At 36.2% G+C, this 18,790-nt stretch overlaps 1 protein-coding gene and 1 long non-coding RNA gene across 3 annotated transcripts; both read right to left on the bottom strand.

Moving 5' to 3' along the window:
- Nucleotides 1-1,677: 1,677 nt before the first annotated feature.
- On the bottom strand, nt 1,678-6,473 carry LOC113334425 (protein UXT homolog). Of its 2 annotated transcripts, XM_026580682.1 has the most exons (5): nt 6,147-6,473; nt 5,568-5,841; nt 5,037-5,138; nt 4,426-4,533; nt 1,678-1,947 (listed from the first exon to the last, which is right to left on the bottom strand). In XM_026580682.1, exons 2-5 carry the CDS (start codon nt 5,615-5,617, stop codon nt 1,932-1,934), a joined length of 276 nt encoding a protein of 91 aa, XP_026436467.1. In that variant the 5' UTR covers nt 5,618-5,841; nt 6,147-6,473; the 3' UTR covers nt 1,678-1,931. The 2 variants fall into 2 exon arrangements, with proteins under 2 accessions (XP_026436467.1, XP_026436466.1); XM_026580681.1 differs by lacking the exon at nt 1,678-1,947 and having other exon boundaries at nt 4,194-4,533; nt 5,573-5,841.
- A 660-nt stretch (nt 6,474-7,133) lies between these two features.
- Nucleotides 7,134-9,921, bottom strand: LOC113334914. Its single transcript, XR_003353043.1, has 5 exons — nt 9,907-9,921; nt 9,514-9,621; nt 9,023-9,271; nt 8,838-8,936; nt 7,134-8,738 (listed from the first exon to the last, which is right to left on the bottom strand). It is a non-coding gene; the product is annotated as an uncharacterized LOC113334914 (long non-coding RNA).
- Between the last annotated feature and the right edge of the window lie 8,869 nt (nt 9,922-18,790).

Here is an 18,790-nt window from a genome sequence, read left to right as displayed (position 1 = left end):
TTAAGGTAGAGAGTTCTAAGTGAGCATTCAAGTTAGTGAGAAAGTCTTCTAGTATTCAAACATTAGTTGTGAAGAATTACCCAAATCCCTTAGTGTCCTTTGGAGAGAAAATTGAGTTTCTACAAGGTATTTAGTTTGTGGAAATATAGTTTGTGCTCATTTTTGTGGCATCTACTCACCGCCGAGTTTGAAGGTTCAAGAACGTGAAACGCAAGTGATCCATCGGTTCTAATTCATCCGCATTTGGAACGATAACAAGGTATGAATTAAAAACACGTTTCCGCATTTGAATTGTTCAACTTATATATATATATATATATCAGTTATATACGACTAACACTGCCTTTCAGCTTATTTGTTAGGATGCTAGTGTGACCATAATGGACTTCCTCTCTACGTAGATTCTTGTCACATGAAAGCAATATTAAAATAGAATCATTCATTTTGCTTCACAGTTTCTCCTTTTTTTCTCTAGGCAAGGAGATCACTGAATCTACCTTCTGTGTTTTTGCTGCAGCCTAATTTGGTCATCCATGATCACTTCAGGCATCTATTGATTCCCTATCTTGGTAATGAGCTCCGCAATTACCGAGGGTAGACATAATTTTCTACATTCTTAGTTGGCCTTTACGTTTTTTTAGACTAGCTTGTATGATTCAGACTGAGTTTCCTTTTCTTGATTTTTGATGCAAATTAGGAACTTTCCATGTTTATCCTGGATCCAATTATTTTGAGTGGATCTTTAGGGAGTGTGTACAAGTGGTGATGGTATTTTCATCATACATGCATATCTAATGATTGTTTGGTGTCTGCTTGTGGTTTTCTGGTGCCTTAATAGTATGTTTAATATAATACCATTTTTGGGTTTGGAAATTTATCCAATTCGACTTTTAACTTTTAAATTATTTTTATCTCTGTAGGCAGTTGCTGATCTGAAAGGTGGACCTAATGGGGTAACGTTCTGCTTCTTGCAGCTGAAGTGAGGGTAATGGAAATCATGAAGAAACTGGTTGAAGCTGGTGCAGTTCCAAAGGTTAAATAATGCGCTGCCCCTGCATCATTACACATATAGGAAGGGGGGCAACACAGATCATTAAGCTTCTGGTTGAAGCTGGTGCAGTTCCAAATGTTACAAATCTAGTGAGCTATTTATACTTTTGGTCTTTATTCATTTAATGGACATCATCTGCTGAAATCTGACATGAAATGGTGGATAAAAGTTTTTATAGTGGCACTTGATGAGTGTCTCATTTGACTTTATGTAGCTCGACGGGCCCAATTTGTGACAAACGATCAGATGGTTGTCTTGATTACTGCGTTTTTGCGCTATAATGTAACTTTCTCGATCCTCTGTTTAGTTCATTATCGCGCTTTTTATCATGTAAAGAAGCGGTGGTACTCTATAAATGATACATTGATGTCACTTATGGTCGTCTTGCTTATGAAAGTTAACCTTTTTTTGTCACAGCATGGACTAAGCCCATAAAAGTCGCAGCTGTTCACGGTTAGAGGTGTCGAGATTTTTTTTTTCGGGGACTTCTTGCGTTCGATCATTTGTTGGCTGGAGCATAAATGGAATAACAAAGCCTTCGCAAAAAGGTAAACATAATACATATATTTCATATGAGGTTTTGAATAGTTTGCGACCAAAATGTATTCACTATCTTTTCACTGGAGTGGCCTACTATAAATCAACTATCGTTTCATTTGTTTCTGTTCTCGTGCATCAGTTTCATGCTTTCATGCAATGGATCTGATAAATGTGTATTTTACAAAAGCTTTTCAAGCAAACCTATTGTATTAAATCTTCATCTTCATTACATTTACAGATGATTCACAAAACGAAGGAGACTTTCTTGAGGCAAAACAAAGGAGCACAAGTGCATTCCGTAGGAAGGAGTACTGGCTGGCAGTAAAATGGTACTCGGAGACTATCTTTTCTTTAACCTAACCATAAGCATTATAAACTTGAGTGAGTAAATGAATTATAATTTAATCGACAGCTGTTAAATTGAAGGTGATGTAATAACACGTACACCTTCCATATATAAGTATTGAATGATTAAATGCTGTGCAATTTGGATCATTTGGGAAATGCAGGGAATATTTACATTCATACTTGAAATGTACATCTGTCAAATCATGATTTAGGAATGGAATAGGGTAGTTCAAAGAAATTTTCAGGTTTTTCAGCTGATGTATTTGTCATGTTTAGCGGTTTTCTAGAATGGCTATTACAATGTTTGTTTTGTTTTATTCTATCTTTGTTTTAAAATGGTCTTCAACAATGTTTGTTTTGTTTTATTCTATCTTTGTTTTTCTTGAGATTATTTTTAGATTGGATAGTAAGTGGGTTAATGTACATTGGTGGTATGAACAGTCCACTTGAGTGTGTGCCATCTGACCAGTTTTGTTGATTATGGCTTCTGAAGCTTTAGTGCAAAATAAATTTAAAGTTGATAACCACAAAACTGAGTAAATCTGAGTAAATGGCTCCATATGATGATTTTTAAAGTTCCATGTTCGTGTTGATATTCTTAAAAATCAGTAAGCACGAGTGTATGTAATTAATTATACACTGTTTCGCAGGTGAAACTCCCCTATCCTGGGAAGCAAAGGCGCTTGGTTGCTAAGGAATATTTTCTTAAAATGGCCGCCAATCCTGACATACCAGATGATTCAAATTGTAGTCCTTTGCATCAGGCCGCTCAGAAAGGTGGGTTGCGCTCCAGCAGATCTGATAACTTTTCAGATGTGTTATTCAGATATTTTAGAGTAGCATTATGAGGTCATGCTGTTTTTCCTGATGCAGGACATAAATATGTCATACCATACCCTTGTTACTTTCAAAAGGTATTAATATGGATGTTACGAATGAAAACCGTTACAATGTGCTGCCGCCTATGGCGAACACGGTACTGTTAAAGTTCTTCCGGAGTATGGTGCCCATGTGAGTAGCATTTTACCTTCTCTTCATGAATGGGTGTAGCTTTCTGTTTAGCAAATACTCAAGTGATATCCAAATGGTAACCTAAATTTTATCCTGATTAGATGTGAACTGCTTGATCACGACATATGTTTATTTTTAATTCTGATTTAGATCTATTTTAAGCTAAATCCTCAATATGCAACCGAACGATATAAAAGCTATTTTGACATTACTAAAAGCTCAAATTTCCTACCGTTGGTGAGTTGAAACGCTGCCTAATGGTGCTTTATAAGTTTCTGCCCTTCAACTAACTTGTCTACGTCAGCATAGTACACCTCCTCTACGTACATATCTGTTATGTGAAAACGATACTAACTTAGAACGTCCTATTACTTCTGCAGTTTCTGGTTTTTTAAAGTAAGCAAGGGGATAACTGAATCTTCCTTTATTGTCTTTGCAGCCAATTTTGGTCTTCCATGATGCATCCACTCCGCTTCATTCATCTATCAGCTCAGAATCTTGGCAAAATGTGGTGTCATTACTGAAGGTAAAAATATTTTTTACATTCTCGTTGGACTTTATTAACATCTATTTAGACTAGTTTGTATTATTCGAACCAACAATGTGCGGTTTATGTGAACTTTCTCCTTTTTGATTTCAGGTGTTTATTAGGGACTTTCCATCATACATGCCTATCTAAGCAGTGGGTCTTTAGAGAGTGGTGATGGTGTTCTCATCATACATGCCTAGGCCTCAGGGCGTGTTGTTTAAATTTTTTGTAATCAGTAAAATGAAATGTCTGACAACAAAGTAAAAATGAGATCTCTGTTCTTGTAGTAAAATTAAGCTGAGAGTAAAGCAGAAGTAATACCGATAAAGGTCAAAAACATGCTACTCCCATCGGATGTCTTAACATTCATTATTCTCATTTTTTGACTCAGGGGAGGGTAATAATTCTGTAGGAGGTGGTATACGAGTACTATCACCTCTTTTATGTCAAATTGACATACTACTGTAGTGTTGAAATTAGGACTGTCAGGTCACTGGGGAAGAGAAAGTGGTTGAAGGAACAACCCAAGTCTAGCTTTCATTAATGCTTTACCAGATCCCCGAACATCATATAATCTAGACTAGAGTAATGCTTTACCAGATCCCCAAACATCATAATCTAGACTAGAGTACACATAGTCTAGCTTAGGATACTCCGCAATAGGAGTTATTTCTAAAAAAAACACCATTAGGTTCTCAAAGATGACATTGGAAATTTGAGAAATCAGTCTATTTATCTTTTTTTTAGCATATATAATCAGCAGAGTGTCTAAAAATGCTACCCTAGCACAAATGAAAACTCTGAGATGGTGGTGTACTTTGTGTCATCAAGAGTGGAGAATCAATTATTATTGTCTGTTTATATCTACTTCCATTTGTTGGATAATCCATGCAACACCAAGCCGAGAGAATCAAAATAAATATATAATAACAACAGAAGTACATACTTGGCTAATCTTGCTTCCTTTAGTGATATGAACTCCAGGGCTTCAGGCCAGGTGAACTCTACGTGAAATCCAAGACCAACATCCACAAATATATGTCTAGTATCCAGCCTGTTAGTTTGCACAAGACAAGGCAAACAATAACCAAAATTATTTGAGCAAATTCAAGTTATACCATCAATCAGAAGCATCAACAACAAGTGACAGACTGACACAACAACTCCACGTGGCGCGAAATTAAGCATACATTCCTTTAAGCATGAGACTGAAAGAAAAACATATCATTCAATAACATAGAGTGTAACTTATGACCAGTAAAACTCATATGGTCCTTTCTGTTAAAGCTGTCAAACATGCAATACAGAAATGTTTTTTTTTTAGTGCAACAATCTGCAATAAACATCCCTAATCAACCACGAAGTATAGAGTGCAGACATATATGAATGAGGTAATATTCTGAAGTGCTTCAAATTGGACCAGATGATATATATTTGCAGATACAGGTTGTAATGGTTAACAGACAAAATGATCAACTAAATTTTCTGTCATCACGCCATTTATTATATGAAAATAAACTGCAGCATGCTTAAAAAGAGGGGTACGTCAAAACTTACACATCAGCTTGCGTGTACACCTCGGAATCAAGATTGACCAACGTACGCAGGCTCGTAACTGCATTTTTCTCCAAAGTCTCTACCCTCTTCCGTAAGTCTGAGCTGGAAAATGAAATCTGGAGTCAAGAATTAACAGAAAAGCAACTTGCATTGGTCCATATTATCAAACTTCTATCCTGCTGTGCTTGATGAATTTTTTTCTTCTGTGTGCACATAAATACCAAACAAATGTCCCAGGTGGCTTGAAAGACAATGGACCAGGAAGTAGAAAGATTAATAATTAGGTAATTTATTCATCTCTGACTCTTCACTAAGCCAGAAATCATAAATGGAAACAACCAAATAGCTACTCTTGGAGGCCGGAAGACAACTTAGATAAGACTGAGGAAGAATAACACAATATGGAAAATGAATAGGAAAAAGGAAAAAAGAGACGAATTTAGTGAAGGTGATGACTTCCTCTTCTAAAGAGGGAAAGCAAACTACTGTAAGCACATACAAGAAAATTGAATGAATAGGTCAAAAGGATACAAAACCTTCTGTGATTCGAAGAATTTATCCCTGCAATAGGTAACATACATTTAGCTTCTACTGCCACAAATCACTGGCACTCAGTTTATTAGTAACACCCTGCACCAAATCTTACTTCAGATCCCGAAAAAGAGAGGTGCAGATTCCCAAGTGAGAATGGCGGTATACCGTTCAGCAATAGCTCGCACAAGATCTGGCTTCAAGCGACGATCAACGAAATCCTCATATCGTTGAACTTTTAGTTGTCGGACACTATCCATATCACTCCTTGAAGCTGTATAAGTAGCAAAAAAGATAAGGTGGATTAAGTACTGACATTGTACCCTTCCCAATGACTATATAATCCATATTTCATTTAATTCTACTGTTTCATTTCCAAACACAGAACCAACCATGTAGGCTCATTGACTAAATAATCTTTTAGGCATTTCTTCAAACAAGAACTGGCAAAGAAATTCACCCAATTTCTAACAGTGAGGTACTAAGAATATTTTTGGGGAACTTAATGAAAACCATTCCGATTACAATACATTATATCGAACATATCATACACATTAATTAAAACTCTAATTTGCTTACCAGTAGAAAGATAGTTTCAACAAACTGGATAAACAGAAATCTGGGATGTGAAGTAACTAAATTGAGGAGGAATTATAATGTGATTGATAGGTTTATATTGTACAAATTGAGTAATTGTTCTTAGAAGCTCGAATCAGCTTCAGAATCACAGTGTTGTTCTTCGTGTAAGCAATAGAAATGTGGGGTGACACAGCAGAGGCAAACTGATAGAATGGGAGGAACAGTTAATTTTAAGGAAAGGAAAAAGGCAAAAGATCAAATGTTATTTTATTTTTTAGATGGCGATAACGCCGAGAAGCATAAGAAAGGTTTGAACTGTTGGACTTGGGAACACTAAACTTAGTCCCACATTGACCGAATTGCAAAGGCCGCTTTGGTTTTTATAGCTTAACCGAACGGCTACCGAGGTACGGGGTTCACTGGGATCCACAAATAAAAAAAAAAAATTATGAGAGGCTGTTTTTACCCGGTTTGTAAAGAAGGGATGTTTAGCAAAAAAATTCTCGGCAGACCGAGAGAAAAACTACACAAAAAAATAAAATAAAACCCCCCTCACAAACCACCCCTACACCTCTCCCGAAGGGTGGGGTCCACTGGGACCCACAAATAAAAAAAATTACTTTGAGAGTCGGTTTTTACCTGGTTTGTTTTCATGGTCTGTAGAGAAACGCTGTTTAGCAAAAAGTTTCGGCAGACCGAGAGAAAAACTACACAAAAAAAATTGCCCTCACAAATCATCCTATACACGTCTTCCGAGAAGCGGGGCCCACTGTGACCCACAAATAAAAAAAAAAAAAACTGTGAGAGGCAGTTTTTACCTGGTTTGTTTTTTCGGTCCGTAGACAAGCGCCGTTTATTTAGAATAAAAAATATCGTTACAATATAACAAACAGTTTTTTTTTGTGTGGATAATGGATATACACTGTTATTTAATACTACGGTAGTTATATTTAAATACAAGACTATTGATGTCCATCATAAGGGAGACGTTTTCTAAATACAAGCCAAGGTGCAAACTCAAACAATTACATTGATTTTCATTGATATTTTTTACAAGTTGGGGCGACCATTCTGCTAGTGTATATGTATGAATTCTGTCCATTCTATTTCTAACAGAGAAGCTGCAAAAGAAAAAGAAAAAAAATCGGACCAATCGTCCGTCCCTTTGCTTTTTTTTTGCTATGCCAGGGATTTTATGCACCAACAAGTGATGTCTACAGCTTTAATATAGTTTTCACATATTAAAGGGGAATTCCTGTGATGCATATTGTTGACCAGGCCTAGTTAGGCCTAGTTGTGAAGAATTCAAATTTCAAACCTAAACTTAGTGCTGGGTGATAACAATAAATTCACCAAGTAAAAAAAAGTAACTAACAAAGCCGGTGCATTGGTAAAGAAGGATCATGGAAGTGGCACCAGACTAACCGTTGCTGAGCCTATCTATCTATTATGCACCTCGGGGACACCATTGTGCGCAATCAATTCTCCAGCAGCCGTTGTGATGTCACCAGCAAGAAAACTAGTGTGTTGAATCACAGCTTTCTTCTTCTGCCTCACGCACAATGACCTTGACGTGCTGAGAACAAATATCCATTTAGAACTCTCAAAAGTATCCTCTACTAGTGTTATCATCGAAGCAGGAAACCCTAGTTGCTGCGTAGAGCTGCTGATAGGTTTCTGAGCCTGTAAATCAGGTTGCATACCAGGTCACTTCCTCCCTGGATTCAATTCCTCCGCCTAACTGTTGTTCAGTTCTGCAGTTTGCCATTGTTTTGATTGTGACAATGATTTGTACCATATCTTTCTTTGATGTTCTAACATATCTGAACTCCAAGCATTTTCCAGGACTTGGTACACTGGTGGCTTGGGACATGATATGGGAGACTTTTCTGAAGCTAAAGACGCTAGTTGCCGACGAAGGAGAGTATGTATGACTGGTGCTAGATAAACATATGAGTTGACTGCACCTAAGCAATTACTGCTAGCTGCAACGGAAGTTACAGCTAACCTTCTTACCCACCGACTGGGATAACATAGAAATGGAAAAGCACGTTCTATCATCTCAAGCAATATCCTTTTACGCAAAAAACTGCTTCGGCACAGCAATCACAGCCTCTGTTGCATCACTTAAAGCCTGTTTAATATACGGTAATAGGTACTCTTCCACACTTCTTTGACCGACGAAGAAACATACAAACACAATTTTCCCATAGGAGACTGCCTGAAACTGATCATCTATGCCACTTAGAAAAGCTTGGAGGATGGGTATCAAAAAGTCATTACTCTATCACTGACGAAAGAAGCAAGATAGGTTCCCAATGTCCTGCAGAAGTGCTCTCCTGATATTTGGGGTCTGCTTTGGGCCCATTACCAGTTCTTGAACAACCTCCTCTATGCGCTTCCTTAGCTGTACAAGTTGGGTATCATTGCTCTCCTTCGGCTACCCTATGTACAATGATCTTGACACGCTGAGAATGAATATCCACGTATAACCCTCAACAGTGTCAACACATCCCACTTTGTCTATAAACAAGCTTCCCAATTACGACAACTACTTCATAAGATTCCTTCTCTATCTGCAGAGAGCGATATCTGAAAGAAAAATGACTCACACGGCTTCAATCTTTAATTTTTTTGTTCCCACTTGAGAGTTATGAAGAAGAAAAATCTATGAATTTCAAGGAGACTTACCGATCCAAGGTATTTGATGTCATTACGTTGCGAATTATTGTTCATTGGGCATCATTCATGCTTACTTGTGTGCCATCTCCAGCATCGGACCTTCAAAATCTGTAAAGAAGAAATCATGAGGAGAAACAAAAGACAACTAAAGCTAGCTTTTAGGTGACAGCTTTGAAAGAAATACTCGTATCTACCAGTAGAAGAATGGTTGACTGCTCTTTGTTCAAGCCAATGTTGCAAGGCTAATTTTTGTTCCCTGAAATTACAGCTTCAAGCCAGTGTTGCAAGGATAATTTTTCTACATTTAACCTCGGATAAACCTTTGCCCACGTGCATAATAAGACCGTCATATCATATGTGATTCTTTGACCAGAACTGATTTTAACTTTGGATTATATCGAAAAGGAACAAAAGCATGACTTGCAAAAGGGCAAGAATGTAAGCTGCAACATTCAATGAAGGAGAGTATGCAATGAGCATCACTATTTAATAGAAATGGAAAACACTATTTCAACATTTCAAGAATGTAAACATACAACCACTATTTCAACAACCGAGCCCTCCACTAAAAGGAAAAGAAAATACAACCAAAAGTGTTCAAATGGGGACTTTTTTTGTCAAAAAATTGGTCCCAAAATCAGAAAGCGAACCCTTTGCAACTATGTATGGTTAGTCAAGTGAGTACCTTGGCATCTCTTGTCCTAGCCAGTACCCATCGTGAAACAACTGTTTCTGGTTTTTCAATGTTGAAGGGCCGAACTCCGGTTGAGAGCACCAAAGTCCAACTTTCCACCTATAACATTTAGAGAAAACCAAATAAGATTAGCATCAAAAATCCTAAAATGCAAAATTACCATCTGAAAAAAAAAATAGATTATGAAATAGTGATGCTGATTGCATACCTAAGCTCCACCACCACAATTGCACAGTCTGCCAGATTTCGCCAACTTCAACTTTTATAAGCTTTCTGAAGCTTTACCTCAGCAGAATCAAGTTCACTGACAGGTCTCAGGGAAAAAATATATATTACCATCTGAAAAAAAAAATAGATTATGAAATAGTGATGCTGATTGCATACCTAAGCTCCACCACCACAATTGCACAGTCTGCCAGATTTCGCCAACTTCAACTTTTATAAGCTTTCTGAAGCTTTACCTCAGCAGAATCAAGTTCACTGACAGGTCTCAGGGAAAAAATATATATTGTCAGCTCTACAATGGGAACTACGAGCTTGGGACCTTTTGGTGCAATAAGCTAGTTTTGTTCTTTGATCTTCAAAGTAGCCGAACATCATAAATTTGCACTATAAAGAATCAGGATTTCACACGAAAGTGCAGTTTTGAGATTCAATTATCAGTTTCCATGTTTTTGAAGCACAATGACTCTTCATTTATCACATTAGGGATTCACCAGACCTCAAAACAGTTTAGTCACCGCACTTCAAACCAGTTTAGGAAGATTTTAAATTTTCAAACATTTTTTCAAATTTTACTCAATGATCTTTGTTGGAAGAGCAATATACCTCAAGCTATATTGCAAATACTAAACCGTATCGACTAATTATCTGCCTAGTCAATAATCACTATTGTAAGAGCAGAATAAAGCAAAGTTATACAAATGCTGCAACCTTTTCAAGAAATATCCTAAATCTATTTTGTCAGAATTTAGGCTACTTCTTAGCAGATCATAGATATAATTTTATCTGCTAGATGACCAAAATAGAATCTGTGGGTAAGGAAAAAGTTTTAATGCTGCATTAAGAACACTTGTGGCTTTTGTACGCAATTACCATACATATCAGACATAAAGCAAATCGGCAGTATTTCTCAAAGAACTAGGACAAAGAAGTAAGCGGCAGTGAATTCAGGAACTAAACCTTTTTTAAGTTCTAGCCACATTGACCCAAAATAACCTTGCAGACAAGTAGCATTGTTTGAACACTAACCAATTATTTTGGTTGTGGTAGTGAAGACGTACGATTCAAGACATCCAATATATGCTCAATCAGTTCAGTTCGATCTCAACAAAAGGCTAACGAAGTAGCTCATACTCTGGCACAGCATACTATATATGCTCCATTGTCACTGCGAATATTTAAAAAAAGTACTCTAAAAAAAAGAAAAACTGGTTCCAGCTTTTTGCTGGTTCTTCCTTGTAAACAATGTTAATCTAAATTCCTATTATGAAAAACCCACGACTGTACTTATACATTGTATTTGATATCATGAACTATGACAAGTTAGGCACAAGGGTTACTATAAGCTGTGACTTTCCCTACCTCTCAATGAATGTAAATGTCTCCACTTCTGAATGCTTATGCCAGTGCCACGAGACTCAGAGCCAGAAGATATACATACTCTGGTCACATAAAGACGTCCTTTTGATACATGCTGAAAACATAGCAACTCCCCGCAATTTTGCTAGAACAAAGACAAATTCTGTTTCCTTGCAGCCTAGCAAAGTGTGCAAACCAAATTCACCTGTGCAACAACTAGCACTTCTCGACCAATTATGCTACAAAGATACTAATAGCAAATCGGTAGTAAGTATTTGTTAGGAGGAGCTTAAGAATCGAAACTAACAACTGAACTCATCTGGACAAATTAACAAAGTGAACTAAACAATCTTTTCAAGAGCCAAATAACACAGTAGATGGTTTTACAACGACATTGACCTTTCACTCGAATTTCTCTCTCCATTAAAGATGGAGGAAATAAAATGGTTTTCAAAAGATAAGGTATGAGACATCAATATAATAAGAGTTGTTGGAAGCAGTACGGTATGCTAATACTCAGTCTGAGTACCATAGAAAATCTACCGTGGTAGTTTATTTGCTCAAGGAGTCATCATAGGAGCAGGTTCCTCTTTTAATGACTGTCCAAGCGAACCCTTCAATAATCTACCATGGTACTTATTTTCCTTAGGTTTAATTTAGTGTTGAAAATTTTACCAGATGATTAATTATACTGCAAAATTCTCAAAACCTTTTGAAACTGGTTTTCAACATAAATGGGAAAAGACCACACTTGCAAAAGTGTTTGTATTAAAGGGGTTTAAAACCCTGCCAAAAATGCAAACACCAAAATTCATACAGGGAACAAAATCTTGTGCAGTCACTAAATGACAATTGGTAAATAAGATCAAATAAGCTAGTATTTGTGGAAGAAATATAGCAAATGCAACTGAGCTAAGTGGTGGCTGACTGAATCAAAGTTCAACTATTGGAGAATTCATACTATGGTAGAAGTAGGCATGAAAAGTGTAAGATACTTATGTTAAAGCCTGCAAAAGAAATCATTGTTTTAAATCCCGGTAGTAGTATGCAAGGTACCTTTACTCATCACACAGAACTCTGCCAAGTTTATTCTAATGTTCTTGTGAAATTTGACAGATGAATGGTAACAAACTTTAGTGATACAAGTGTTAGAAGAGTTGAGAATCATAAATCCATTGAATATGCAGGATGGGGTTACTTTGTTCATAAACATTAGACAAAAATATGAAAAACTACAAATTTGCATCCTTAAAATTATGCACCAGATAATGGTAAGAAGTAAGAGAGAAATAGGTCCCCTTATACTACTGAGAAAGCACCTGTTTTCCGCAATTGTGCATGCATTTGCTTATCTCGACTCCCATAAACGAAAAAAATCACTAAAGTAACATCACATTCTCCCATTGAAGTAAGTTCAAGTCACTAATCATTAATAACATGCAGATCTAACAAAAACAAGAAAGTAAAAAGCACTAAGACAAAATTCGATACATGATTTAAAGAAAAAATAACAGTAGTTTTGATACTGACCAGTTTCACACAAATGTAACAAATGCTAGTTTATCCAAATTCAAAATGAAACTCAACGAAGATTACCTGACCAGTTGATAAGTATGTATGCAGGGATCTCATCCTCCAACAACTGAAGGCTGAACATGGCTTTCTATTTCCTCATTTTCAATCGACTCCATTATCTTCTTCCCCTAACTCTTTTAAAGAAACTAAGGTGTTCCTGTGAGGAATTACTAGAGCAATCTGTTCCTCAAAATCCACAAGGCTTTTTGAGGTTAAAGCTTTTGTGTCGCAAATGCTGAGATAGTTACCATTGTAAGTTAAAACACCCTTAGTCTTTGTAACGGCCAATAATTCGCTTGTACCGATCCTAAACTGTCTACTCCAGACCATTGATTGATGTTCCTCTGGCTGTTCTTTCATGTCATGATCATCATTCTTCTTTTTTAATAGCCACATGTCTTCTTCGTCATCTAGAAACACAGAAAAGAACAAAAATCCATCCATAGTTCCTATTGTGCTAAAATCCCAATCACTGTCTGGCCACAAAGGAGGTGGTGAAAGATGTGGACAAAACTTCTCCTCAGCCAAATCGAAAGTAGTGACCGTTTTTAATTCTTCATTCAGCCAATAAAGTGCTCCACCGGAAAAAATGCGCGTCTCCATTGCCATGGGATGAATGTAGAATCAAACTTAAACGAAAGACAGATTAAACCAACAATTCTTAAACGAAAGGGTGAAATTAAATCTTGTGATTCTCTGAATACGTGTTGTGGACTGATCATGATTCTCATTATAATCAAAATAGTAGTGAAATTTTCATGCTTAGTTTTAGCAATGAAACCCAACTTACCAGAATCATGATGATTAAGCTGATGATGATGTAAAGTGCATATTGAATAATGATGGATGACGAGAAGAAACTAGATTTCTCCAATTTTTGCATACTGATTTGGAATCAACACCCGATTAAGTCGGCACTCAGTTTATATTCTCTAGTGTAATCTCCACAATAGAATCTTGAAATACTACTCGAATAATGAAATTCTAGGGTTTGAGAAAATCGGGTGTTCTTTTTTTTCTTGTCTGCGGAAAATGGAAAAAAGTAAAGCTGGGAAATGAAGAGATCACTGCAACTTTTATAGAAGACCCCTTGGTGTAATGAAGGTGTAAGTAATACAAGAGATGTAAACGAATGAGCTCGTTGGGCACTGCAAAATAAAAATCAATTTTACCATCCTTTTTTTTGATAAAAAAAAAACGCCTAATATACGAAGCAAGAGGGTGCGAACCGGTCCTATCGGCTCAAAACCGAAACCGGTAACTTTAGTCGGTTCCGAGTCCTAATGGTTTTGGATACGGTTCCTAAATTAATGGACTCGGAGACCCGATAACATCCTTAAATACTCGTCGGGTCCAGGTATTTATCGGATCCTCTAAAATCAACTATAATTTTTGTTAATCTGTTATGTTAGTTTGAATCTAATAATTCTTCATATGAAATTATTATTATATCTATGTCAATGTTATAATAAGGGTTAAATGTAAGAAAATAAAGGACGAATGAAAAAATTTTAAGCGAAACTATACGAAATACTCTCAGAGTAAAGTTAACAAGTAAAAAGCAAATATTTGGGTACCTCTTACCCGACGGGTAATACCCGTTAGGACCCGAAAGCTCAATGGTTCTTAATGGGTCTACCCGTCGGGTAGTGATTTTACTAATGGGTCTAATCTTGGGACCTGGACCCGGATCTGATACACCTGGTCTGGTTCGGTTCCGGGTAATCGGGTACACGTTGGCAGCCCTATCAAGAGCAATGTAATCCATATTGGATATCAGTGAATATCGGTCAGGGCCGAAATACGATATTTCGATGAAATATTGGTGAATATCGACGAATAACGGTGAAATATCAACAATATTGGCATCTCGGATAACATCGAAACTGATATTATCGGCTATATCTCAGCTATCTCGGTAGTATAACTTATGACTCTAAATATTATACTCTCATTCACTAAATTTTCCCGAGAAAACAACAAATTTTTATTCTTAAACTGAAAACAAACATTACATTACGAAGGAAAATAAACAATTCTAGGCATTCTTAACACTGGTTTACACTCTCCAACAAGTTTGAGAAGATATATATCCATTAACCACTGATATTAGATTCATGTGGACATTTAGAATACATCATAAAGTGATTTTCAAATCCTCGCTCCATAGGAGAGCTTGCTGGAATGCCTTTGCTTCTACATCTAATGGGTTGACTGCCCATCCTGACTCGGCTTCGAATTCACAAGTGCTTCTTGTTTAGTTATTAAGGGAAATAACAAAACACATCGAGTTATCAAAATCTTTATAAGAGACATCGAATTTGACAGTGCATTCAAATCATCTAAATCCTGGTAGTCTTATAGTTGTATCGAGTTGTATTGAGTTGGTTTATTGACAAGTATTATTGATCGGATTCAAAGGCTCAAGTTTAGCATGTCTGGAAAAAATATCATTTATATAATTCCAAATAGTCCAAACAATGTAAGTAACTTTTGGAATATGCTTTTTCAGATTGTTACTATACCATTTTAGTGATTAGGTGCAAGCGGGGTTGCGACAGTCTCGAACTATTGCGAAAATCGATGTTGCAAATTTTCTCTATGGCTCCTAAGAGGTCGCAAATTTTCCATCGCAACAGTTAAGACTGTTGCAACATTGATATGTCGCAACTGTTTCAGACAATCACAAAATTAGAAGGTCGCAACAACAGTAAGCAGTTGCGAACTGGAATTTCGCAACTGCAATATGTCGTTGCGAATTTTTCGCAACATCAAACAAAATAATGGTCTTTACTGGTCAAAACCAAAACCATGTCAATATTAAAGTTCCCTATAAAAAAATCAAGTCATTTGGAAATCAAATTAATCCAAAGTATCAAGAAAATATTCTTTAAGTTAATTCACCATAGTATCCATGATGAACTACATATACAAAAAAAAGTATGAAGTACATCACAAAAAACATATGAAGGATTGTCATGTGGATATATTTATAGATTCAGTATCACACTAAGGTTCTCACAAGTGATTTAAAGAAAAAAGAACTCTCACATTCGTTCCAACTACGGGAACCATCTTGAAAAGACGAGGGTACTTAAATATACCCCAATCTAAAACTTTTCCACCTATAAGTTCTTTCTCCGAAAGCGATTGTCTATGGACTGAGTCGAGACAATACAACAAATCGGTTCGCACTTCTTTTGATCGTCTATGGATACGAGATTGAGACAATACAACAACGAAGTATGTTTACTTGATAAAAAGGTTCGGACTTAACCAAACACAATATGGTTACTTATCAAGTAAATAGGAATTAACGTTTGTATAATGTACTTTAAATTATAATAACAACAATTATAATTGCGGAAAATAAAAGTAAATGACACAATAAATTTTTGTTAACGAGGAAACCGCAAATGCATAAAAACCCCGGGACCTTTTCCAAAAGTGAAAAATACTAGAACCCCCTACTATATGGGTTCAAACATATAGAAGCCCCACAAAATGGATCCTCCACCCTCAACTCCACACTTTCATAAAATGATATTACTAGGCCCGAAAAATCAAATTATCTTTAGATCAGGCCCATAATTAATTATTCCGAACTTTAATAATGGCAACATTTCCCTTTAGTATTTATACAAGGGAATCCCAGAAGCTTCTTTTCATTTCTCTATTCTCTTTCTCTTTCATCTTTATCTCTCTCTGTTGTAGAACAATGGTTTCTAGGGTTCCTGAGATTCATTTTCGACTGCATCAAATCTTCTTCGTCTTCATCCAAATCTTCGACTGCAACAACGACGATCTATCACATCTTCTTCGTCTATGCCTCTGTTATTTCACTTATGTCAAAGATCGATTGCATATGATCAAAAGATAGATCATATGGAAGATGAAGATGATTTTTTTAATCCTGCATCTGAAGATTCATCTACGAAATCAAATCGACGTGCAGATAAGCTTCATTTTTCATTATCTCTTAATTCAATTGAAGTTATATGTTATTAATTTTGAATTTTTTCTCTCGAAATCTTCGAAGTTATGATTTCACTGAATTTTATCTATGAACTCATGATCAAAGTTCAGATCTGTTACAGTTTAATCGTTTTAGCTTTTTAAGATGAAAATATTGAAAGATGTTACAATTTTTTTTCTAGGTTTCCTTACTGAATATCAATCGATCTGTTTATCTTAAGACTTGACTGAATATTGGTGTTCATATTCGAAATCAGCGAATCATCATCTCTATTACCCATGTATTTGTTATGAATTTTATAAACTTTGATTGAATTGCTTAATCTTGTGTACTTTACTTCTAATTCTATATAGTTTGATGTATCTCTGTCAATGAAATCGAATTTGTTATCCTAGTATTATTTATTGTAAATTAGTGGTGGTGATATGGTTGGTTGTAAATGAAATTTACAGAAGAAGGGAGTGAAGATATGATGGTGAGTAAGGCAAAAATGCAGGCTAGCATTGGATTTGAATGAATATGTTACTGTGAGTTATAGATGGAGATGTGGTTGTGCTATTTGTGGCTTGGATGTAATGTTGCAGGTGAGAAGGAGAAAGCTGCAGCTGAGATACATCATATGTTGTAAGTGTCATTTTATCTTATTTATTGAGTAGCTCTATGTCATATCACTGCTTCTAGCGCTCATGTAGATAATTTATATGCTCTGAGTACACAAGCATATGCATGTGTAACTGGATATTACACAAGCATATGGATGTGTAACGGGATATTACACAAGACATATGGATGTGTAACCGGAGATTACACAAGTCATATGCATGTGTAACTGCCGTTTACACAAGCCATTACATGTGTACCTGCTAAGCACCATGAAACCCAACTGTTTCAGTTAGCGTGTTCGTCTTGAGTAATATTTTTTTTTATCTTTATGTTAGTGAAATTATTTGTATGAAGGATCTTCTATGGTTAATAAGTTCCGGTGGTGGTATAGGTGCATGCTTTGGAGCCGGTGGTGGTGTTGGAGTTGGAGCTAAGGTGTGAATGTTGGAGGTATAGGTATAAGTGGCAGATTAGGTGGTCGGCGGAATTGCTGAGTGTCAAATTTACTTTGTTGAGTCTATAATTCTGTAGCCACTCCTGAGGTGAGGATACGCCGTTGTTATATACTTTTTCAGCTTCGGTTGTTTGCTTGATCTGAACTAGTAAGGTGTTATAATAGTTTATCTTATTCTTGCGGATGCAGGTATTTCAATTCGTTGCAGAGTGAGCGCTTTTCTGGTTGTTACTTCTCTGACATGAACATGGTCATTTTGGCGCCAACTGGAAGCGGCAAAACAGTGTTATTTGAGCTATGTATCTTAAAGCTCCTTTCCTGGTTCCTTTCTCAGGATGGAAGGTTCCTTCATAGGAAGGGTACACTGAAAACAGTAAGTTTCCCTACTTCTGTTGCTTGTACCGAAAACGCGATTTATTCTCTATCATTTATGTCATACGCCTTGCACAAAACAGATCTCTCCATTTACTGATATCCGTGTTAAACTGCTAATACATATTCTTCCTGATATCAATACTTTGGATACTTATGTCCCATATGTTGTAGTAAGACAAACTGATTAATCTCCTTTAATTGATCAGAAAAGTGTTATTTGTTTTCACTTTTTAAGTAGTTTGTGTATTACGGGTGCATGTGTAACTCACAATTACACATGCCATATGCATATATAACTCCCAATTACACATGCATTTTGTATGTATACCAGCTGAATACACATGTTTTTTTTTGGAATGTTTAGACTATGGCATCTTAATATTTTTATGACAATAATTTCTGAATAGTTGTAGCCTTTTTTGGATCAATTGATGTCTATGCAGGTCTCGACGTTTTTTGTGCGCACTGACAAGACACTAGCCTTTTTTTAGATCAATTGATGGTCGATTAGGTTGAACTAATATCAAGAACATGTTCTCAAAAATTGCTCACAGTTTGTGGAAGTAAGGCTTTTACATGGTTATATTCCTTTAAAATTAAAAACTAATACGTACCATGCTCTCTCTTAACGTTTATTTTCTTATGTTATGACATGTTAACTCTTGAAGACCTTGAACGCATTGGGATATGACCTTGTTTCCGGT

Source organism: Papaver somniferum, unplaced genomic scaffold (genome assembly GCF_003573695.1).
Source record: "Papaver somniferum cultivar HN1 unplaced genomic scaffold, ASM357369v1 unplaced-scaffold_137, whole genome shotgun sequence".
NCBI lineage: Eukaryota > Viridiplantae > Streptophyta > Magnoliopsida > Ranunculales > Papaveraceae > Papaver > Papaver somniferum.
This window is presented reverse-complemented; position numbering and strand designations above follow the sequence as displayed.

What these genes read in the sequence shown, in the direction of transcription:
- LOC113334425 (XM_026580681.1), bottom strand. Translation starts at nt 5,613, where the DNA reads ATGTTACCTATTGCAGGGATAAATTCTTCGAATCACAGAAG. An exon ending in AATTCTTCGAATCACAGAAG is followed by an intron (nt 5,139 to 5,572) that starts GTTTTGTATCCT and finishes TTCATTTTCCAG; the next exon opens with CTCAGACTTACGGAAGAGGG. An exon ending in GTGTACACGCAAGCTGATGT is followed by an intron (nt 4,534 to 5,036) that starts GTAAGTTTTGAC and finishes GCAAACTAACAG; the next exon opens with GCTGGATACTAGACATATAT.